At 36.9% G+C, this 25,012-nt stretch overlaps 1 protein-coding gene across 2 annotated transcripts in view; it reads left to right on the top strand.

The window, feature by feature from the left end:
- Positions 1 to 25,012, top strand: part of LOC126971255 (UDP-glucose:glycoprotein glucosyltransferase) — a 42,604-nt gene that overhangs the window by 12,620 nt on the left and 4,972 nt on the right. Inside the window, exons 9-26 of one of the 2 annotated variants that reach the window (XM_050817451.1) lie at positions 76 to 255; positions 1,304 to 1,500; positions 3,888 to 4,003; positions 6,595 to 6,743; positions 7,548 to 7,733; positions 8,594 to 8,772; positions 9,850 to 9,941; positions 11,824 to 11,987; positions 12,833 to 12,972; positions 15,361 to 15,570; positions 16,865 to 17,089; positions 18,444 to 18,617; positions 20,803 to 20,980; positions 21,499 to 21,681; positions 22,353 to 22,456; positions 22,750 to 22,916; positions 23,565 to 23,686; positions 24,728 to 24,868. In XM_050817451.1, the coding sequence (XP_050673408.1) occupies positions 76 to 255; positions 1,304 to 1,500; positions 3,888 to 4,003; positions 6,595 to 6,743; positions 7,548 to 7,733; positions 8,594 to 8,772; positions 9,850 to 9,941; positions 11,824 to 11,987; positions 12,833 to 12,972; positions 15,361 to 15,570; positions 16,865 to 17,089; positions 18,444 to 18,617; positions 20,803 to 20,980; positions 21,499 to 21,681; positions 22,353 to 22,456; positions 22,750 to 22,916; positions 23,565 to 23,686; positions 24,728 to 24,868 (2,907 nt within the window). Of the gene's footprint in view, positions 1 to 75; positions 256 to 1,303; positions 1,505 to 3,887; positions 4,004 to 6,594; positions 6,744 to 7,547; positions 7,734 to 8,593; positions 8,773 to 9,849; positions 9,942 to 11,823; positions 11,988 to 12,832; positions 12,973 to 15,360; positions 15,571 to 16,864; positions 17,090 to 18,443; positions 18,618 to 20,802; positions 20,981 to 21,498; positions 21,682 to 22,352; positions 22,457 to 22,749; positions 22,917 to 23,564; positions 23,687 to 24,727; positions 24,869 to 25,012 lie in introns of those variants that run through there. The other variant, XM_050817452.1, reaches the window with a different exon arrangement.

Raw genomic sequence — 25,012 nt, 5'->3', positions numbered from 1 at the left:
GAGATGTGTAATTTTGCATAATATGTATAATACCTAGTAACTATTATATGCTAAAATTGCTTGTATTTGTTACAGCTTCTGAACTCGCTACAAGAAGAAGAATTAACAATGGAACATGTTAAAAAGCATTTGAATAAGTACACAAGTTCGAGTGCTAACTTAGACGAAATTATATCAGAAGACTCCGAATATAATTTTGGTCACCAACTCGCAGACGAATTCGTGTCCAAGCTTGGAGCTGACAAGTACCCACAAGTAAGTACAGGGTTTTTTTTTGCATCACTCACCATCATCATCATAATCTTTTTTTATTTTTTTTTATGACAATTAGGGACGATACGAACAGGACATTCAGCTGATGGTAATTGATATGGCCTGCCCATTACAATGCAGTGCCGCTCAGGATAATTGAAACCCCCAAAATTTTTGAGCGGCACTACGATTGCGCTTGTCTCCTTGAGACATAAGATGCAAGTCTCATTAGCTACTTGTGGTACCCATAATCTAGCCGGCATTCTGTGCAAAGGAGCCTCCCACTGGTGAATCTGGTGAAGGTTTGCTCATCTCGCCACTTTTTCTTACAAAATAAGACAAAGGGAAGAATTTATAACTAGCGATTTCTAATGATGGCAGGACTCGTATCTGGAAGTTGAGCAAACGCTCTTTTTCCTGAGTGGTACATGTGATTTATTAGTGATTAATGCTATTACAAGGAATAAAAAAGCAACAAATTACAAATAATTTATGGCTCTTAGTGACAAGCGTATATGATAAGCCACCCGGTAAAAATTGTCAATGGTGTTTTTGGCTACGAATACTTTGATATTGACGGTTATTTGACGGCTATCTTGCCGAGTCAAAGTAGACACGGCCGCTTATCAGAAAGGGCAAGCTTCTTGCGTGCATGCAAAAGTCGCACACATACACTTCTTCCAATTTTTAAATCAAAAAGATCTTTGATCGTCTTCTGTCCAAAGTGTTGGAACACTATTAATAAATAGATAATCTAGATGTGTAGCGCTCCTCCACAGTGCGGTTTTCAAGGAGCTTTCTCCTTCGTACTACAAAGCTGTGGAATGAGCTTCCTTGTGCGGTGTTTCCGGGACGATACGACATGGGTACCTTCAAATAAAGCGCGTACACCTTCCTTAATGGCCGGCAATGCTCTTGTGATTCCTCTGGTGTTGCAAGAGAAAGTGGGCGGCGGTGATCACTTAACACCAGGTGACCGGGTCGCTCGTTTGTCCTCCTATTCCATTAAAAAAACAAAAATCTAGTATAAATTAAGCAAATTTATGTTCAGGTGTTAGTGAACGGAGTGCCGTTGTGGGACGAGGGCTTAGTTCCCTTGACGTCGTCTGTGGATGCCCTAGAGGAGTCTCTGGTGACCGCTCTGTCGCGTCACACGGGGCGTCTCCAGCGAGCCGTGTTCCGCGGAGACCTGTCTGATGCCGACGACGCGCTCGACTATATCATGAAGCAACCCCACATTGTATCCAGGTGAGTTGACTCATCCATCCGGGTGGGATGACCTTCTCTTTCACTCTCATATGGAGAAATCCTAGCCTAAGATAATTTGTACATTTAGATAGATACCTGCCGCCGAATTCCACCTTCGCACGACACGCCCCAAGTTAGGATATCATCCCCACCATCTGGATGTGTGGCGGTCCTCCACAGTGCGGTTTTCAAGAAGCTTTCTTCCACGTACTACAAAGCTGCGGAATGAACTTCTTTATGCGGTGTTTCCGGGGCGATACGACATACCTTCAAAAAAGCGCGTACACCTTCCTTCAAGGCCGGCAACGCTCCTGTGATTCCTCTGGTGTTGCAAGAGAATGTGGGCGGCGGTGATCACTTAACGCTTGGTGACTCGTACGCTCGTTTGTCCTCCTTTTCCATAAAAAAAAGCCTATTGCTGCTAGGTGAACCGATGAAAACAAGCCAGGTTTACTACTTTAGTGTGCGTGACAAGCTCCGTGTTATACTCGCCATATTATGTATGTCACTTTGTATTAGTTTGAGTGTATTGCTCAAAATAATTGATAACAGTAAATAGCTATTTTCATCGACGTTTTATTTTACGTATAAATGATCCTAGCCCCTAGTATATACGCTATATTAGTACAGACGACCTGACAGCTCGATAATTAGTGACTGATTTGTGATAGAAGTCATTTGAGAATGTATGCGTTTGTTAGCGGTTTAATATTCAAAATATTATGCAGCTCATGCAAAGCGTGGTGACTGTTTACGACTTGTAAATAGAAATCGGTTGCAATAACATTAGCTTCGCTTTCTTGTTCTACCTTGCTATACCTCCGTTAGAGATGTTCATCTCGATAGACTGTTCGCTAGTATATTGTGACATTCATAATGTTAACACGAGGAACAAACATAAACTTGTTATGCCTACTACTCGGTTGGGTCGAGTTAGTAAGTCTTTTGTTGGGCGATGTATATGCTTCTACAATATGATCCCAGAAAATGTACAAAACAAATGTGTTACGAAATTTAAAAGAATTGTTAAAAAACGTTTGTGTGAGAAAGGTTATTATAGCATAAACGATTTTCTTAATGACACCACGGACTGGGAATAAAGCGAACACCCTCAGGTTCTTTAATTATAAATGTTTATTGTACGATATCACATTGTAATCCATATTTTATATTGAAAAAAAAAAGCCCGCTGAGTTTCTGACGTTTTTGACGTTCAATAAGTGATTTTAAATCCTATTTTGAATAAAAATATTTCAATTTGAATTTGAATATGGATGAGCCGTACTTACTCTCTCTCGTTCTTGCGTAACCTTCAAGGTTTCATGCGCTGATTAAATAATTCATTATGTATAGAACAAATGAAAAATGTCGAAACTATTTAAAATCTATACGTCAGTTCTTTTAAGTTCAACACGTAACGTCGGGGACGTACGTAACAGCTTTTTGACTGTTACAAAATTTATTTATTTATTAAAATACAATGTAACATTACAGATTAAATCTAAAGCGTTACAAAGATGCTATTCTAAAGAAAGAAAACAATCAATATTATTAACTAGTTATATTATTTTATAGAGCTTACAGGCATCGTACTCTCAAATCTTTTCTTAAATGCTTTGACCAAACATCCCATCCAGCTGGCAAATAGATCACACTGTGGTGCTACCTCAAGTACAGAGTTTAGAAGACAGATGACTCGTTTTACAGGCGTTTGCTTGTGCGGTTGAGTGCGTGTCGCCTCGCACGTACATACGAGGTCGGTACAAAGAAACGCAGTGTTCGGGCTCAGGAATAATATCTGGGACTGTATTAAGGTTTCCTATAGTCGCCGGTTTTGGCTCGTTAAATAAATGAATTTATGTAGGCACTTGCAATCAACCAAGAATCATGAGGAAAGAAGTGAATGCAATCCACTAACCTTTGAACACTCCGACGTCGGCGATCGCAATCTTGCAAAGTTTATATGTAGACACTAGTATTGAACGTCAACACTAGACTTGATGACCACTGGTTATCACTCAGGGTAAACACGGTTTACATATTATGTAGTGCTATCGACCACACCCGAGCAAAGATCAATTGTCTCTGTCCGCTTGTCAACCCAAGCGCGACTTGTGTCATCGGATAGTGGAGCACGTACAACTACCCTCATGATTCCTAGTAAAATCAGCAAGTACCGTACACGCATCAAACGTTGTAATAAGTATGTGCAGTCCACTCCACTCCACGAATTATTTTGAGAACAAACTTAGGAATAGCTACGTACCTTCGTAACTGCAGTGAATCAAAGCCCAGATGTCCTTGTAAAAAGAGTGTTGGGTACATAAATGGATAGTATCCATATTGCCTCTTATAAAAATATAATCAATGACGACCTTGCTCCACAGACTCAATCGTCGTATACTTGGCTCGGAACCAACGCAATACCTGGACCTCTCTGGAGCGCCCTCCTCTGTCGAACTATTCACCGAGGATAAAATACACAAACTTCTGCACCTAACAGGTATGATATTCCATTATTTATTCTAGGAAATCTGTCAGGATAAATGTAAAAATTCTGACCGAAATACGAATAGGTGACAATGAACAATTCGCTATAACTCAACATTTCCTTTATTCGTCTCGTTCCACAACCTTTATAATTGTTGTGAAAAAATTGTGGAAGTAGGCTGCTCCGATTTACTCACATACTTTAGTACATCAATGGCTAGTTGTGGCCAAGGCTTGCATGGTTTCTCGTTTGTAAAGCAGCTCTTGTACAGCGCAGTAGTAGTGCAGCCCTGTTTCACTGCTTTTGGTGATAGGCACTGTAACTATAGCTCATTGCTTAGATTGATTCCTTTCATGAATCTTATTATATCTTTTGCAGTGAGATTACGATACTAAAGTTTTTTTTTATGAAAATAAGGGACGAGACGAGCAGGGCGTTCAGCTGATGGTAAGTCGTATCACTTACCCTCAGCTGAACGTCCTGCCCATTACAATGCAGTGCCGATCAGGATCCGCCCGGGGTGTATAAATGAGTGCACCACACGGTTGATCACAACCACAGCTTCCACTTACTCCAACGCAAACACCCCCGATGTCAAGCAAAAACACCAAGCAATACTCTCCGCTTAATACTTCAGCCCGCACAGAATCCGCTCCGACACACTGAACGAAACCAACAGTTTCTTCAGATGTAGTTCCAATTGGCACACCGGTGAGTAACAGATTAAAGTCGACATCTATTGAGCTTACTTAGACTTTACCTACGTAAAACTTAGCTGAGTGTAAGCTTAGCATAATCATTGTTTTTTTTTTTCTATGGAATAAGGAGGACAAGCGAGCGTACGAGTCACCTGGTGTTAAGTGATCACCGCCGCTCACATTTTCTTGCAACACCAGAGGATTCACAGAAGCGTTGCTGGCATTTAAGAAAGGTGTACGCGCTTTTTTAAGGTACCCATGTCGTATCGTCCCGGAAACACCGCACAAGGAAGCCCATTCCACAGCTTTGTAGTACGTGGAAGAAAGCTCCTTGAAATGCGCACAAATGGGGATGATATCCTGATTTGTAGCGTGTCGTGCGAATCAGGTGAAACAGATCTTCGGAACAGTCCCCGTGATAAATGATTTATTTTTTATAGTCATTTGACAGCTGAAATTATGCGGAGCTTAAGTTAAGACAGCCCAATGCAAGTCAAGATGTATTTCAATACTCAGCAAAGTTTTTTCGTAAGTAAAGTCTACTGTAGCAAAACTAGCAACCACCTTGACTTAGATTTATTTGTATGAGATGATTCGTTATCCACCAACTTTGCCGCGTGTCATACACGGAGTGTCAACGGCTTTTGTCGGCGAGAATATTATGTAATATAATAATATCTTTTATCATTAATACGTCTAGATAGACTATGACAGCAGACTATGAAAACGTCAAAAAAAAAAATTAAGTGTAAAGGTAACCTCTGTTTTGAGCAACACACACGCACACTAATACAAAGTGTCATTCAAATTACGCGAGTGTGCTTGTCACGCACACTAAAGTATTAAACCTGGCTTGTTTTCATCGGTTGTCTAACAACAAGAGACTATCTAGTCGTATAAATTATTTAAGAATAATATTATATTATAATTCTTTTGAAAATGGTCAGTTGTAAGTAATAATTATCTATATCTCATTTTTTATACTAATGTACCTTGTGCCACCTATAATATAAGTATTATGTATATTTACTTAAAAATTATAATATGATTTGATATTATCTATAATTATTTATTTATAATTATATTTTATAACTCTATAAATTTACAACATGTACATGAAAAAAAAAATTACTATGGGAAAACTACAACAGCTGATTAATCCAAATGTCTCGAGGGGCTGCTGAAAACCAGTGTTGTGTTGGTGTCTTCTGCACTGACCAACAATATACTGAGTCAGCTCCTTTTAGTAGGGAATCACGCGCCGCACAGTTTATTTTGTTTATATTTTAATAATTTTTGTTAAATTTAATTTAATTTATTACTTTAAGATTTATACTGTAAATTGAAGGTGTGTGTTTTACTATTAATAAAGTGTTTCTATTCTATTCTAAATTCTTCACACTTTATGAACTAGATCTGTATGAAAAAGGCTGGCATTAGTAACTATATACAGAATAACTGTGACAGCTGTAAACACGTCGAAACAAAAAGCGCGCGAACAGCTAGCCTCTATTCTCATTTATATATTATCTAATGTTTTGACATGTAAATCATTCATCTTCCAGTTATATCAATCTTTATCTCATGAATAAAATAAATTAAATAATTAAATTATGAAATAAATATATAATCTATATAGCCATAGCCATTTGACGACCCATATAGCCGAATGGTTAGTGTCCCTGACTATTCAGCTAGAGGTCCCGGGTTCGAATCCCGGTAGGTGCAATCATTTATATGATGAATATAGATGTTTGTTTCCGAGTCATGGATGTTTAAATGTATGCATTTATGTATGTTTAAGTAAGTATATTGTATTAAATATATCGTTGTCCCCATGATAATTGATAAAGGGCAAGATAATTTGTGTTAAAGTGTGTCAATATTATATTATATTGATTCCAGGTCGTGATGCCTTAGCAACTGCTTTGCCGATACTCAAATATTTTACGAAGTCTGGAAAACCCGAAAAAATAACTCAAACAGTTTGGGTCATTGGTGATCTCAATAAAAAGGAATCTAGAGAACTTCTGCGCAACGCATTGACCTTCATGGTAAGGTTTTTTTATTATTTTTTTATGGAAAAGGAGGACAAAAGTGCGTACCCGTACGCTAACCTGGTGTGAAGTGATCACCGGGTGCCGCCCACATTCTCTTGCAGCAACAGAGGAATCACAGGAGCGTTACCAGCCTTTAAGGAAGGTGCACGCGCTTTGTTCCCGGAAACACCGCACAAGGAAGCTCATTCCACAGCTTTGTATTATGTGGAAGAAAGTTCCTTGAAATCCGCACTGTGGAGGACCGCCACGCATCCAAGATGGTGGGCATGATATCCTAATTTGTAGCGTGAGAAGGTGGAATTCGGCGGCAGGCATCGAATCAGGAGACAAGCTCAGGAACAGCTCTTCGGAACACTCCCCGTGATAAATGCGATAGAAGACACACAATGAAGCGACGTACCTACGCAACGCCAAGTGATCGAGCCGTTCACAGAGCCCTAGGTTCCAGACAATTCGAGCTGCTCTGCGTTGCACGCGGTCAAATGGATCGAGCTGATACTGGGGTGCGCCAGACAAGAGATGACAGCAATACTCCATATCTGGCCGGACCTACGCTTTGTAGAGCGCTAGAATGTGGGCCAGATGCTTGAAGTATTACCCTGATCTATTTCTGACGCCCAGCTTCTTCGAAGCCAATTAGGGTTTGCCCTCCAGATGACCGCGGAATTGGCAATCGCTCGAGATTTCGAGACTCAAATTGATAGAAACTAATACAATTGATATATTTATTGATTTCTTTTGTCGTTACTATAATTTATTGCAATGGTTAATGGTTAAATATAAAAATTTTATATGCAGCGTGAATCAGGGGGAGTTCGCGTTGCGTTTATACCGAACGTAGATGGAGACTCAAGGTCAGACCAGTCCATCAATAAGGTCGTAATAGCAGCTCTCACCACCTTGCAACCTGCCCAAGCTACCAAGTATGTAGTCCAGCTGCTGGAGAACGAAGGCTGCCATGAGAGACAAGACTGTGATATCATGGTGAGTAATTATAAAGTTAAATTCTCTAATTTTTCCATGTTTTTTATTTAATATTGAAAATTTAATGTTCAAGTCAAAACCAATTTATTCCAATGAATAAATATATTACCTCAATAGGTTTGACAATTTGACATTTCTTTGGTTACACGACTCAGAATATTAATACTAAAGAAGTAGTCTCCGCATGCCCCTTTAAGATAGCAATAGTTTTGATAGAAGTTGTGTTGGGTGTTGTCATATTATGACTAAAATTACCGCTAAAAGAAATAAATTTTACGACACAATGTCACACACTCAACAGATGATTATATATTTAATATATCAAATCAAAAAAATATCGCTACTTCTGTAGTGTTAATGTTCTAACTAACACGACCTAATGGCGTAATGTCATGGGTCTAGCGTTTCACTTAGTTAATAAAGATAAAACTTTGAATGTAGTTATAAATTTTCTTATATTTGCTCATAGAGTAATAGTTATTTAGTCAATTGTAATAAGGGGTATTAAAACACAAATGTGGGTTTATTGATATTAGTATCACATGAGTGTTTTAATACCTAATTATCAAAAGTTGCATACAAGACTATACTACTCCCATAATATGAAGCCTCTAATAAAGATTCTGAAACAGTTAGCTTACTGCTAACATTAGAAATGCACGTCCTAGTAACCATTACATCATCCAAACGAGTGTTGTAATGTTGTACTGAATTTAATTACACCACTCGTTTGGTTTTTTAATGATTATTGGGACATTGGGTGTTTTAATGTTGGCAATAAGCTAACTGTTTTAGAATCTTTAAGAGGATTTAAAGCATGTGTGTAGATGAAATGCATTACACTATTTTATTTATGTCAGCCGGAGTTGGTCCCCGCTCTCAACATGTACGAGTGGGTGCTAAAGGCAGCGCGTATTCTGTGCGTTCGCAGTATGAAGCTAGCTGCGGGTGCGCGCGCCCTCGTGCACAACTCACGCCTTATCGGACCGATACCTGATGCTGAGAGATTCAGCCTTGAAGACTTCGTATTGCTAGAGAGGTATTTAATTTTTTTCTATTCGAACAATCTTAATATATATAAATTACGTGACACGTTGTTTGTCCGCGATGGACTCCTAAACTAATGAACGGATTTTAATGGGGGTTACTTCATGGAGTGCAGTTTAGTCCAACTTGAGAGATAGGATAGTTTTTATTTCGATTTGGGAGCCATAATAATTTCAATTTTTCAATTTCAATATTTGTTTTGTATGGACATATTTTCTATGAGAAAATTTATTGACGCACGGTTTGACAGTTCTGCTGTGAAACAATTTCATTAAAACAACAGGGAGCACATTTTATAAAATAATTCTTGATGTTATAAAATATTATTGACAACTCATAAAAAAATGTATTTTATTTATCATGTACAGAACAATGTCTGACGAGTATATATATAAATAATAATTAATTAGCTCGTATATTCTGGTTGACTGTATCACTCATTAAAATAAAATACTTTACAATCAACATGGCGTCTATTATGATGAGGATGTGAAGTCAACGGAACATCGGGATAAAAAATAAAATTAATTTTTAATATCTGTATAAATTATTATATATATACTTTATAGTGAAATTAACAAAATAAAAATATAATGTCATGAAAGTCAGTAGGCAGATACCTACCAAGACGACCTAGTAACAGCAGCCGTACACAACATGGTTCCTATTGTTATAGGTCTTAAAAGTGACAGTCTTAAAAATAGTAGAAAAAAAAACATACCGACGAATTGAGAACCTCCTCCTTTTTTGAAGTCGGTTAAAAAGAGATTGAATTTTATTGAGGTTTTTAAAAGTTCTTTTTTTATTTTATTAAATAGAAGATATTTTGAGTAATTTATTATATTTATTTTATTTAATTTTTTATGCCTCTGAACTCTTGTTTTTCAAGTAGAAAAGATTTAATTTCGTTTTTAAAAGAGGACAAACCTCTCTGTTATATATACATCACTGTATTTCTTTCTTACCAAGTTAAAACCAAGATATTGTTGTTGCAGCTATGAATTAGAATTAAAAAATTAGAATTTCAATACTTCGTTTAATTGCTGATTATCGTTTCATTTGTCTAAAGGTTCAGCAACCAAGTTTACGGTGAGAAATTAGCGGAACTCTTTGAAAAGAAAAAATCGCAAACTAAAAACTCTATCGATGATGAAGATTATGGTGAGTCCGTATTTACAATTATTAAATATATTTAATTTGATAATTTATTGCTTAAGTAAAGGAAAACTAATACATAAATACATTTATTAACTGTACAAATTAAAAAGTAACAAATGAGGAATAGATTTTGTGATAAAATCCTTAAAAGGGCCTCCTGTCTATCGTCAACGCAAAAATGGTGGAAAAGAATGTTGTTTCATCCAACGCATATCGCCTGTTGACTTTAAGCAAGAGAAAGCGATAACTTTGAAAGAATATTTGTGTGCAGAAATTCTATAAAACTTCTACCAGGAAATACGTTTTTCTGACTAATCCTAATAAAGTTGTGAATTATATGTTTATCATATAAAATCTCCATTAAATGCGCGAGGTTTCCATCACAATGTTATATTTTATAAGAAAGAAAATATTAACACTGCCCTCTTTGCATATTCGGGATATGTGTGTACATAAACACCTGGAATATTTCACCAAAATGAAAGATCACTCTTCTAGGAACACTCGATACCCAAACAAATTACTCGTACCCAAATGTGAATTGACACTCTGCCAAGAAAATGTTCATTACATGACGATAAAAATATATAATAAGTTACCCGACCATTTAAAAGACATGACATGTAATAATCTTAAGAAATAGATTAACAACATGGCTGACAAAATATTGTTTTAATTCAGTAAATGACTATTTAAATTTAAGGAAAATTGACATATAAAATTTAACATGAATATTACCGTTTTATTAGAATTATAACTGTATAGCTTAGTTTATAATACTTAATGGTTAGGTTAAATTTTGTATAAAATAAAAGTTTATACTACATATATTTGCATGCCTTGTAGGTAGAATAAGAGAAACATAATCTAAATAAAATAATACCGATTGTAAAACTGACCTTATTCAAATGCAAATAAAGATTATTATTATTATTATTATTACTTTTAAAATTTTATAAGTACTCATTCATTATGTACAGCCAACGTTCAGGTAAAATTTACGCAAAAAAGCAGATATTTGGAGGGTCATACTTCCTTTATTTTCTTGAAATTTAAAATTCGATAGAAACCTAGATACAACACACAAGAAGCCTATCGGTAAAAATGAATGATGTGTTAAGAGGCCGTAATCACATACGAGCGAACATACAGATAACTCGCAAGTTAAATGCAGAGTTCAGGAATGCGATAGTGCTGTAACCTTGGGAGGCTCCTTTGTACGGGATGCCGGCTAGATTATGGGTACCACAACGGCGCCTATTTCTGGCGTGAAGCAGTAATCTGTAAACATTACTGTGTTTCGGTCTGAAGGGCGCCGTAGCTAGTGAAATTACTGGGCAAATGAGACTTAACATCTTATGTCTCAAGGTGACGAGCGCAGTTGTAGTGCCGCTCACAATTTTTCAAGAATCCTGAGTGGCACTGCATTGTAATGGGTAGGGCGTATCAATTACCATTACCTGAACGCCCTGTTCGTCTCGTCCCTTATTTTCATAAAAAAAAGCTTATTATAATCATGAGTGTGTCGATAAATTTGAACAACGTTTTTTACAACAAACTTTATGTTTACCATTTTAACTTAATAATTAAATCTCTTATTTTTCTTCGGCATTTTCTGCGTTTTTCGATGAATAAAAACTCGTTTCTTTTGCAACGAAACGTCAGTCATTATTAAAATAAAAAAAAAACACGGGATCGCAACTTCAGCATTAACGCGATAACATGGTAGGCGTACGATAGATGTCAAGATGGCACAGCACTACACTGCAGGAGGAGGAGCCTCGCGCGAGTCGAGGCTTGCGGACAGCGACTGCATTTAACTCGCGCGATATTTGTAGATTGTTTTATATTTTATATTGTTAATGATATGCATTTGAACATATAGATGATGATGATATCGAGGACTTGTCAACGGATAACTACTTGAAGGTGGTGTCGGTGCTAGCGGCCCGTAGTCCGCGCGTGCGCACTTCGCTCCCCACTGCTCTCAAGACCGACCACTCGCTCGTGGACCTACCTCCGCTCTATGCCAACGAGGCTGCCATTGAGGTAATACACTAATAATGTATCCGTTTCATTCAAATATTTTTGACAGCTCCACGACTGACAAGTTATAGTGATGTCCTAAACTGTGGCACATCACTAAGGGGGCGGTACCCGTCCATGAAGTACAATAAAAGGCATTAAAGGCATTTATTTTCACAAAATTGATTCCTTTAGAATTCTTTTTGATGTCATTTCTAATATACTAGATTCTACTACCGCTGCGGAAACAAATGGCGCTCTGAGAGAGAAGGAGCGGCGCAAGAAACTCTCAAATATTATTTGTATCAAATTTTAATTTAATACGAAACTTCATGGGCGTAAGCTGTTAAAAAACCATTAATAATTTGGACAAAGTGTAATGATATTTGTGCAAGTAATGGTACTTTAAGACACCCCAACCAATATAAATACCAGACATACTACATATTCGTAAATCTTAGTATCTAAGTCTTATTGAACTCTCAGGTTGTGGCTCCATCTACAGGTTTACAGTTGACCTTTTAACTTAAATCATTTGTATAATTATGGATTTCCGCAAAGTAACGCCTAATTCAATAAATTTTTGATTCGTTTTTTTATGGAATAGGAGGACAAACGAGCGTACGGGTCACTTGGTGTTAAGTGATCACCGCCGCCCACATTCTCTTGCAACACCAGAGCTTAGTTAGTTTAGATTTGATAGAATGGGAGCCACAACCTGAGTGTTGACGATTTACGATCCATGTTTCACTGGAACGGTTAGCTCAGTTTGATAGAGCGCTCGGACGGAACTCGAGAGGTCGTGGGTTTTTTCACTTGAAATATAACAAATTGCTTAGGTACTATTTGACTTTACTATTGTGTTGTAGATAGTAGCAGTGGTTGACCCGGCTTCGAGCGCGGCACAGCGGATAGCGCCCCTACTGCTGGTGTTACGACGCGTCGTCAACTGTCGCATCAAGCTGTTCCTGAACCCGCAAGACAAGAACTCCGACATGCCGCTAAAAAGGTTCTAGAGTACCGAGTTTATGACGTAAACATTTTTTTATGACAATCAGTGGCAAAACGAGCAAGACGTTCAGCTGATGGTAATTGATATGTCCGCTCAGGATTCTTGAAAACTACAAAAAATCTGAGCGGCACTACAATTGCGCTCGTCACCTTGAGGCATTAGATGTTAAGTCTCATTTGCCTAGAAATTTCACTAACTACGGCTCCCTTCAGGCCGAAACACATTAATGCTACATGTCGGAATAAGTCGCCAAAGTCGCTGTAGTACCCATAATCTAGCTGGCATCCTGTACCATGGAGCCTCCCACTGGTAAACATGACATCACAGGTTTGAAGCTTCACTGTAAAAGAGTCGGATAATACAGACGAATGCGGAAATAAAGAACGCATTGGGGAACGAATCTTTGCCTTTCGGAAGAACGTTTCTTTAGGACGGCACTTGAGTTTGAGGTGTATTATGATAAACTAGCTGACCCGGCAAACGTTGTTTTGCCATATAAAGTATAATTCACGCGATAGTTTTATAAATAATAAATAAAAAGTTTCATCAAAATCCAATCAGTAGTTTTTGCGTTAAAGAAGTTCAAACATACATCCAGACATACAAACTTTCACATTTATAATATTAATAGGATTAAACGATTGTGCATTAGTTATTATGAATCGCTGTCGATAAAATCCGTTCCTCTTTATACACCTTTTACATTCAGCCTTTAATTTTCAGCTTTTATTATGCTCATAGCAGAAACGCGGGCAACATGTAAGCACATGCAGCACTCTCACATCTCTTTCGACTTTTTGTGATGGCAGACGTCAAAATGACATTTTCTGTAATGTTGAATTACACAATGCACCCAAAATACTACAAGTCCTTGGTACGAGCTAAAATTGAGAGCAGTAGTATGTAAATATCATAGCAATAAATAACACTGAATTTATAATAAATACGTTTAAGTTAGGTAAGTTTTTCATTCACAGAATTATAATTAATACATTATAGAGTTCGGATTTAATTAATATAAAATGTTTTTTTCTTAATTTTTGTAACACCAAGCTGTTTCATTACCTTTAATTGCAGGAACAGTTAGATTCTATAAATATTTTTATAGAATGAAATGCAATGTTAACTTTAACAATGTGACTACTTTTTCTTAAATAAAAATATAAAAAAATTGGTAGTTGTAGAGATTGTTGATAGAAGTAAAATTTAAGAACTTTTTGCATTAAAATTTGACATTTCATTATGTTTAAAAACAATTAAATTGTTAATTTCATTTCAAATTATATTTATCAACCAGAAACACTATTTCAACAATGCACACTATATTAATTATTATACACATTGTACTTTTCACTTATCTATACTAATATTATAAAGCTGCAGTGTTTGTTTGTTTGTTTGAACGCGCTAATCTCTGGTACCACTGGTCCGATTTGAATGATTCTTTCAGTGTTGGGTAGTCCATTTATCGAGGAAGGCTATAAGCTATGTTTTTTTTTCAAAATTAGGGATCCGTAATAAAATTGCTATTTTGTAACACAAGGTGTAAAATCGAAAACTTATTTTTGCGTGCGCTGCAAAAGCTATTGACAATAGAACAAAATGATGTACAGGCTATAATATAGGCAATATTTTATTACTTATAAAACTATCGCGTGAATTATACTTTATATGGCAAAACAACTTTTGCCTGGTCAGCTAGTAATACATACACAGCACTAATGTTGTATATACTCGAATTTTATAAGTTTGTAAGAAAACACCCAAATCTTTACACTAAAATCATAGACTTGGAAAGGCACAACACATCTCGCTATAAGAATAATCTTTTGTAAACTAAATCTAAATTAACATTATACAGTTCCGGTTAAAAGCCGAAAACAATATAAAGAAATTCATAAGCTCTTTGAAAAAGTTACTTTTGAAAAATGTTACTATTCTACATACTAAGAGGAGAAAAATATTTGAATGTCTGCCCCTTTGTCGTTCATTGCTATGCCTTGGCACGTGCATGTGATAATTATTTAGTACTACAATTTTGTTTAGTTACTACAATATTCAGTCTATCTTTTACTTGATATAAAAATCGTAACTATCGTTGACTTTTCTGTCCCAACAAACTTATCGACGGTAACTCAACTTATCCGTACACGCTGTCTGTCAATGGGACGACGTATAGCTTACCAGCGAAAGAAGTTTGTATGGAAATTGCAATTCACGCGTCCCAATATAAGGCGATAAGAATGACTTATCGGGTATATTGCGACGGCTTCCGATTATTGACAGCTCAATACTGACAGTAGAAGGTAGTAATTTATCTCTATCTGTAGTAGAAGTCGCATGTAATTGAAATATATAAATAAAAGCTGCGTGGTATGTATGCAGTTTCTACCGCTACGTGCTGGAGCCCGAGTTGCAGTTCTCAGCAGGCGGGGCGCTAGCGGGTGGGGCGGTCGCGAGGTTCTCACGTCTGCCGCACGCGCCGCTGCTGTCGCTGGAGCTGCGGACGCCACCCAACTGGCTCGTGGAGTGCGTCAAGTCCGTCTACGATCTGGACAACATCCGACTGGCTGACGTCGAGTCTCTGGTGCACAGGTACCATTGTTAACTAACTTTTATATAATTTGTTATGTTTTTAATAGTTTTATTAAAAGGCATAAAAGGCATTTATTTCTCAAAATTGATTCCTATAAAATTCTTTTTGATGTCATTTCTAATAACTACTAGATACTACTACCGCTTCGGGAACAAATGGCGCTCTGAGAGAGAAGAAACGGCGCAAGAAACTCTCCCAGCATTATTTTTTTTGCGCTCTTTTCAATAAAAATATACAATATTGTACAATCATTTCTATCGCAATAAAATAATCAACAATCTAGTCCCAGGCTGTCCGATCATTTAGATATTCAGCAGTGGAGTAATAGGATTCACGACAGAGCCATTTTTTAAAAAACATTTAAATTTATTTATAGATAATGCCTGAACAGTGACTGGCACTTTATTATAGAACTGTATACATTTACCCTTAAAGCCATTATGTATCTTATGAAACCTACTAGAATTAGTTACAAGCAATCCCTTATTTCTAGTCTTATAATATATTTGTGTATTAATCCTAGTAGTGACGGTTATCACTTTAAAAACATAATAAATTGTTTTGATTTACAAGAGCGACATCTCAAGTCAATTTCCTAATACGCAAATATTGGGGTTGAGCAGGTTATCAACTGTAAAGTAGATCCTGTTGATGAAAATCATTTACAAATACATATAAAACTCTCCTGGTAGATTTAGATAATCTGTTTTAGGAGATAATCGCCCATTGCAAGTTATCGGTTACTAACTTCTACAAAATAATATTTAAAACTAAAAATTATGAAGTTATTGTCTCTAGTGACTTTGATTAACAAAAAAGTGTAGATCGGGTTACATAAGTATCGTGCTGGCCAAAGGCACTCAGCCGAACGACCACATGAACGTAGAAATTGGAACTCATGTACGACAATTATTGTTAAATAATTACAATAAAGATTTATTGGCTAACTTAAATGCGAATCGAACCGAACTGAAAGCATGGAGAATACACTCGTGTCAAAGTTTTGTAAATAAATACAACCGTCTTGTTTCGCTCTTGATTCGCGTCTCGCATTCGCTCGCTGTTTGACGTCGTGCATACAAAGCCAACTAATACAACTATCTCGCTCACGCTTGGCATGACACGCCTTTCGTTTCGCCTCGTATTCGGTTCGATTTCGCGTTACTATGTGACTAGATTCAAACGATATTGTACATAGCAAAATGAAAACGCTTCGTCACGTATTCGGTTCGCTGTCTGTGTTAAACAGCGTTATTGAAAAATACATTTATTGTACAACACATTAATTTCCAGTGAATTCGAGTTGGAATATTTGCTGCTGGAAGGCCACGCATGGGATTCTAATTTGGGCACGCCGCCGCGTGGACTACAATTGATATTAGGGAACCGGGAGAAGCCTGAAATCATGGACACCATAGTGATGGCCAACCTGGGCTACTTCCAGCTGAAGGCTAATCCTGGCGCCTGGATCTTACGGCTGCGGCCTGGACGCTCAGAGGATATTTATGAAATTGTTGGGTAAATTATCTTTATTACGTAGTAATTAGTTATAGTGAAGTAGTGTTTCAGTCTTTTTACTTCCCAAATAGCAAAACTAAAGAATTTTTATTGTTAACTAGCTGACCCAACAGACGTTGTTCTGTATATAATAAATAAAATAATGTTTTTATATGAATTTGTCATTAATATATCATAACATCAAAAATAACTTCGTATAATATGCACCCTGCTGTCGTAATGAAATTGTTTCACAGCAGAACTGTCAAACCGTGCGTCAATAAATTCTCTCATAGAAATTATGTATGGACACATCAAAGGAAAACCAAATTTGTTGTTTTTATTTAATTTAGCAACATTTTCCTATTTATTCACCTTTTAAACCTTCTCTGGACTTCCACAAATAGCCATATTCCAGCCGTTCTCGAGTTTTAGCGAGACTAACGAACAGCAATTCATTTTTATATATATAGATTACTAGCTAAAACTAAATGAAACTTTTTTGGACGAAAATTTTTGTATCCTTTTCATAGTACTGAGTCAACATTCTTTTAACAGATTATTCACTTTAAATCCTATCCGTTAACATTGTGAAACATCTCTTACTATTTTTTTCATTATGTTTTTTCCGTAAGTGAGAAAGTAACTCTTGAATTCACGGATAAAGGACTGAACCGTTTCTGAATTAAGTCATGTAGATAAGCTACGTTTTATACGAAAATCTTGATAAATTATCAAAAGAGCATGATGTAATCCAATGCCATGTGAACGAAGTAGTGGACAGAAGTAGAGTTATCATTTGTTATTTTTTATAAAATGATATCGTTCGGTTCTGGGATTATTTGAATTAGAAACCAAAATTTTTGGACGATGCGGGACTCGAACACGTGCCACTCGGAATTCATTCGAACGCTCTAACTAACTGAGCCAACCAACCGTCCGAGTGACACATCGAACGTAAATCTTGGTATGTCTTATATTATTGGTAGAATTATCGTAATCGTTCTGGCCACATTAAATGAACACTCGAGTAGAGCTATCTAACCCTAATCGTAAAAATCAACAATTCTAAAATTAAAATTTTCAAACAAACAAATTATATATTTATTTAGATACAAAATTTTAATCACCCTTACGCTGTCGCTTAAGATGAAGGTGTAACAGTACTTACGCTAGCGCGCGGCTGTTCCGAAATGATATTATGGAAAATTGATTTTTAGGTGAATTATGTATTTTATTTTTATGATAATTAAGTACCCGTTCTACCCGTTTTTATTTAATGTGGCCATTGTAGCGCTACGCTGTGTATATTATAGCGGTATTATTATGATAGGAGCATGTTCCTTTTATTAAATTAACAATTCACACATGACAGGCACGAGAACACAGACACGCCGGCGGGCAGCGCCGACATCCAGGTGCTGATGAGCTCGTTCCGCAGCCACGTCATCAAGCTGCGAGTCAGCAAGAAGCCGGACAAGCAGCACTTCGACCTGCTGGCAGAAAACGACGACAACAACGCCGGCGGCATTTGGAGCTCTATTGCGAGGTGAGACACAATCAAACGAATTGAAAAATTCAACTCATCTTTTCATTTTTAATTTATTTATTAATAAAATACAAATTGTATGCTTTAAATCTTGTAAAAGCAATAAAAACCACTGAGGTTTGTAATATTGCTAAAATTAGTCTTCAGGGTTAGTACAACAAAAGTATTAATTGTTCACAATAGTTAGTTTATAACACGAAATATTTATAATTTTACAAATAAAAATTAAAGTAATTATTATAAAAATTAACTGTTAAGCATAAGCTAATTAAATTTATCTGATTAGGTGGTCAGTCAAGTCTGAAAAAGTATTTTTTTAATTCTTTGTCTCATTCAACGGATCAGTCAAGTCACGTGGCAATTTATTAATGAGTCTAGGCACTATTTAAGCTGTTGTTCTTTCACCGAATGTGTTGGATGCACGAGGCATGACTTGTCAATTTTCTTGGTATTTCTTTAGACAGCAACTTGTCCTTCAAGTCACATGTTGACAAAATTAGCAAACAAATTAACCAACATGTATTTGTCCTCAAACGCGTATCAAAAACAATAGGTGAAAAAACAGCGCTAATGGCATAGCATGCATTCGTGGTTTCAGCTTTAAGATATGGATTGGTCATATGGGGCAACTCGGTGAGCATAGGGCATTTATTTATTGGACAGAAGAAGTGTATCAGGGCGGTTTGTGGAGCCGGCCCCCTAGATTCTTGTCGACCGCTATTTAAAAAATTGAAAATTCTATCGCTGCCATGCCTATACATTTATGAAATAAGCCTATTTGTTCAAAAACATATGTGTGATTTCTATACAAAAAAAAGCCAGAAGGTTTTAAACACAAGGTATCCAAATAAACTCATAATGCCCTTCTGTAGAACTGCATCTTTTAGAAGAAATTTTTTCAGCATGTCTGTGAAAATATATAATAAATTGCCCAATGAATTGAAAGATTTACCGTTCAAAGTTTTTAAAAGAAGACTGCATCAGTGGTTAACAAATAAGTGCTTCTATAGTTTAAATGAATTTTTCAATACAAAATTTCTATTTGATAATAATATATGTAAATTAATATACTTTTATGACATTGAATTTGTTAATATTATACATAGGTACTAAATGAATTATTAAGTTATTTACGTCTCATATTATAATATCTTAAAATTTCATTTTATAAATATTATTGATATCATTGTGAAATCCGACATGTTTCAATATAACAGTACGATTAGTGTTTAGACAATTTTGTAACATATTTTGCATGTCAATTGACAAAACATATTGGATTATCCATTATATTGTTAACACCTTAAGTACAATGTTTCCTGCAAATAAAATTTCATTTCATTTCATTTCAACCGGTTTAGACAATTTGAAAACGAGCGACTATCCACACTACACTTAACTAGTCACGCGTATGTTCAGAATTTTATTGAGTTTTTTCTTGTTGTTCTCTTTTTGACAACAGGCAGAATGAGTCTGCCTGTTGTCAAAACTAGTGATCAGTGATCCGTGCCAACCGATGAGAGATACGAAGGACGAAATTTGATGATGAACTTTTAAGCAATTTGAAAATAAAAGATGCGTTAATTTTCAATACATTATTGCGTGTATTCGTGCGTAAATAAAAGTTACAAAAGCTCTAGGAGAGGGGGGCGGCTGAACCCTCTTATACAAAAGACCAAAATAAAAGGCCGGTTAGAGTGACGTAGATAAGTTATAATATAATAATAATATCTATTTATTTTCTCCTCACAAAGATCTTAAAGCTAAAACAGTACAGTAGTGTTACATTTCTTTTAACAGATAGTATTTTGTGAGGAACTGGTGTCTGAAGTAGGTTGACCCTGTATTACAGATCACCAGGGCCTCACCCCCAGTTATAAGGATCACAATGATTAAAATAGTACACATCCGTACTAGTAGCTAGAAGAGCAACAATAGATCATAACAATAAATGACTTTAAATTTGTAAATTGCTAGTAATAAAATGTGTGTGTGTGTGTGTGTGGGCGTACCCTACTCTCAGTTACTATTCGTGTAGAAGGTTTTCAGTTGAGATATAGTCCAATTTCTGTAACCACTCTGTCAAGATACGCTTGCATTTAGTTCTGTTGAGGTGGTATTATTATGTAAGTTCCGAGTTAAATTCTTAACATAATGTATTGTAATATTTTGTTTGTGCCCTCAGTTCTTTTGGCGGCGGCGAGGAGCAAGAATCGCAGGATGAAACGATCAACGTGTTCTCGGTGGCGTCCGGACACCTGTACGAGCGGTTCCTCCGCATCATGATGCTGTCCGTGCTCAAGAACACCAAGTCTCCGGTCAAGTTCTGGTTCCTTAAGAACTATCTAAGTCCATCACTTAAAGTAAGTTGTGTATTCATATAAAATATTGCTTTATTTTGTTTATTAGTAACCCTTGAACTTTTCTTTCATTTGAACAATTATTTTTAATAGTTACGATGATGACCAACCGAGTGCGCGATACTATGGTGCGGTTCGGCGGCGCGCGTACTACTGAATAGATTTAATTCAAATTTGCAATATTAACATGAGATCGGGACAGCCTAATATAGGCTACAAAATATTTTCACACTAGATGCAGGCATAATTTATATTTTTGCTGCTTCATAGCGTATAGGCGGACGATGTCGCGGGCAGCAGACAGTTTCTCTCATAATTTTAAGCAATTTATATTCTATATTCTAGAAGAAATTTGTTGTTGATGTTATACCTTTCAATTTATATCTTGTTTAATTCAATATTTTTTCTAAAAGAAACAAAAAGGTCATAGTAAAACTCTGTAAAAGTCAGACTCCTTAAAAATCACTTACTGGCTGATTGTAATATAAGTGCAAGTTAAATGATAGTTTGTTGTGGTGTAGGACATCCTTCCGTACATGGCTCAAGAGTACGGGTTCGAGTTCGAGCTGGTGCAGTACGTGTGGCCGCGCTGGCTGCAGCGACAGCGGGACCGGCAGCGGACCATCTGGGGCTACAAGATCCTGTTCCTGGACGTACTGTTCCCGCTGCACGTCAAGAAGATCATCTTCGTTGATGCTGATCAGGTGAACCAATCAAATATAGTTTATAATGTTGCAATAAACAATTTGTTGTTTTAAAGTGATACCCTAACTTTTGGGCCCCTTGACTCTCGAGTTCGAGTCCTGCATCGTTCATAAATTTTTGTTACAAATTTAATTTGTGTAATTAATCCCAGAAGTGAGGTTTAAATTAATTATTGGGTTTGAGCAGGTTATCGACTGTAAATAAGGTCCTGTAGATGGAGCCTCCTGAGAGTTGAACAAGACATATCAAGATGCCTACTCACACGGGTTTGGGTTCGAATCCCGCATCGTCCATAAATTTGGATTACAAATTTAATTTGTATAATTAATTCCAGAATTGAGGCATATCACTTTAAAAATAACAAATTGTTTTAAAATCCTTCAATAAACCAAAAACGGATTTTACATTTCTGAAAACAAAATTTGATTGATTGAAAAGATTGTACGGTGATAGTTAACAGTTAAAGTTAGTTAAAGGCGTCACCTAAAAATTGTCAATTAGTGGTACTAATTTTTTGCTTAACCGGTAATCTAATATGCTTGTTATTGCTAAAGTTAGGATTGCGGCAACCCAGCCTAAGTATAATTTGTGAATAATGGCTGGGTTTGCCTGCAAGTATAAGTTTAAAACGACAAAAAAAATCCATGTAACATATTTTTAAACTTCATAGATCGTGAGAGCAGATTTAAAGGAGTTGGTGGAGTTAGACCTGGGTGGAGCACCCTACGGGTACACTCCATTCTGTGACAGTCGGAAGGAGATGGAGGGATTCAGGTTCGAAGTTTTCTACTATCACTATTTTTTTTATGAAAATACATTAAAAAATAATTATTGATTGCACAAAGCAATGGTGAAGAAAAAGCAATTGTAGAGTCCCATAACTTCGTGCGCGACCGTCCCACGGGGTGACAGACGGGGACGGGGTAATTAGATGTCAGCGGGTAGCAGGTGGTGTTGTGGGGAAGGGCAACGCGAGAGACTGCCGTACTTACCTGATAGTTTTTAGTATGTTATGTATTTATTGTAATTCTGTTATGTGTACCTATTAAAATAAATATGGTTGTCAGGTTCTGGAAGCAGGGCTACTGGCGTAACCACCTTCAGGGTCGCAGCTACCACATCAGCGCGCTCTACGTGGTGGACCTCAAGCGGTTCCGGCGCATTGCGGCCGGCGACCGGCTGCGTGGACAGTACCAGGCGCTCAGCCAGGATCCCAACAGCTTGTCGAACTTAGGTACAGCACATGCTTCTTAATGACCGGTGAATTGCGAGACTCACAAACTGAATGGCTATAGACTTAGATAATTTAAACGTCTGCATAGAGTCTTTTGCTGCTAGACAACCGATAAAAACAGGCCAGGAATATTAGTTTAGGGTGCGTTACAAGTCTTACAATCGCGATTTGTATGACACTTTGTGTTAGTGTGCGTGAATTGCTCAAAAAAGAGGTTAGTTCCAAACCTTTTTCGACATTTTCATAGCTGTCATAGTCTATCTAGACGTATATATAATCAAAGACTATATATAGACTTGAAATAGGCGACCTGACAACCCGACAATGATTGACTGTGCGGTACCTAGTTTAAATTCGAAATGCCGAGCGAAGCTAACAGTAACATAAAATTCGCTTACCTTTCCTTTCTTGATGTATCTCCGCTTAGAGTGCATTATACGCTAGTATATTATGTGTATACCCTATACCCATATACCTTTTTATGTGTAGATACCGATACCGAGTAGGTACCATTAAATATCGTGAGTGTCTCACAAGCTTTCTCAAAGTTGTTATGCTCGCAAACCCAACTGTCGCCTAGTTGTAGTACATTTGAAAATATATTTAAATGTTTCATAATATGATAATATAAATAAATTACGCAAACAGATCAAGATTTGCCAAACAACATGATACACCAAGTGGCGATAAAGTCCCTGCCGCAGGAGTGGCTGTGGTGTGAGACCTGGTGCGACGAGAACTCTAAGCGATACGCCAAAACTATTGATTTGGTGAGTTTTTAAAAATATTCATACCTACGGATAATGTTACACTCGACAATAAGACCATAAAATTTGGTTTGTGGGGATAGTGTAACAACCCGCACATAATTAACGGATAATTTGATTTGCGGGTATAGTGTAAGAACAGATAATTAATAGTTCTAAAAATCTGGTTTGTGGGGATAGTGTAACAAGCCGCAGATAATTAACGGATAATTTGATTTGCGGGTATAGTGTAACAACCCACAGATAATTAAAGGATAATTTGGTTTGTGGGGATAGTGTTAAAACCCGCAGATAATTAACGGGTTATTTAGTTTGTGGGGATAGTGTAACAACATGCAGATAATTAAAGGATAATTTGGTTTGTGGGGATAGTGTAACAACCCACAGATAATTAAAGGATAATTTGGTTTGTGGTGATAGTGTTACAACCCGCAGTTAATTAACGGGTTATTTGGTTTGTGGGGACAGTGTAACGACCTGCAGATAATTAACGGATAATTTGGTTTGTGGGGATAGTGTTACAACCCGCAGATAATTAACGGGTTATTTGGTTTGTGGGGATAGTGTAACAACCTGCAGATAATTAACGGGTTATTTGGTTTGTGGGGATAGTGTAACAACCCGCAGATAATTAACGGGTTATTTGGTTTGTGGGGATAGTGTAACAACTCGCAGATAATTAACGGATTATTTGGTTTGTGGGGATAGTGTTACGACCCGCAGATAATTAACGGAATATTTGGTTTGTGGGGATAGCGTTACGACCCGCAGATAATTAACGGATTATTTGGTTTGTGGGGATAGTGTTACGACCCGCAGATAATTAACGGATTATTTGGTTTGTGGGGATAGTGTTACGACCCGCAGATAATTAACGGAATATTTGGTTTGTGGGGATAGCGTTACGACCCGCAGATAATTAACGGATTATTTGGTTTGTGGGGATAGTGTTACGACCCGCAGATAATTAACGGATTATTTGGTTTGTGGGGATAGTGTTACGACCCGCAGATAATTAACGGATAATTTGGTTTGTGGGGACAGTGTAACAACCCGCAGACGAAGGAGGCGAAGCTGTCGGCGGCCATGCGCATCGTGCCCGAGTGGCGCGAGTACGACGCGGAGGTGAGGGCGCTGCAGGCTCGCGTGCGCCGCGGACTGTACAGTCACAGCGACTCCGAACAAGTAAGTATTGTAACTGTACATATAAACGTTACTATTGTAAATCAATCAATAATTGAGAACATATCATAATTTATCTATTACATTTAAATAAAACACATTTTAAAGGATTAAAACGCGTGCAATTGTAACTGTGTTTTTAAATTA

Source organism: Leptidea sinapis, chromosome 23 (assembly GCF_905404315.1).
Source record: "Leptidea sinapis chromosome 23, ilLepSina1.1, whole genome shotgun sequence".
Lineage (NCBI taxonomy): Eukaryota > Metazoa > Arthropoda > Insecta > Lepidoptera > Pieridae > Leptidea > Leptidea sinapis.
Note: the sequence above shows the minus strand (reverse complement) of the source record. Positions and strands in the feature narration are given on the sequence as shown.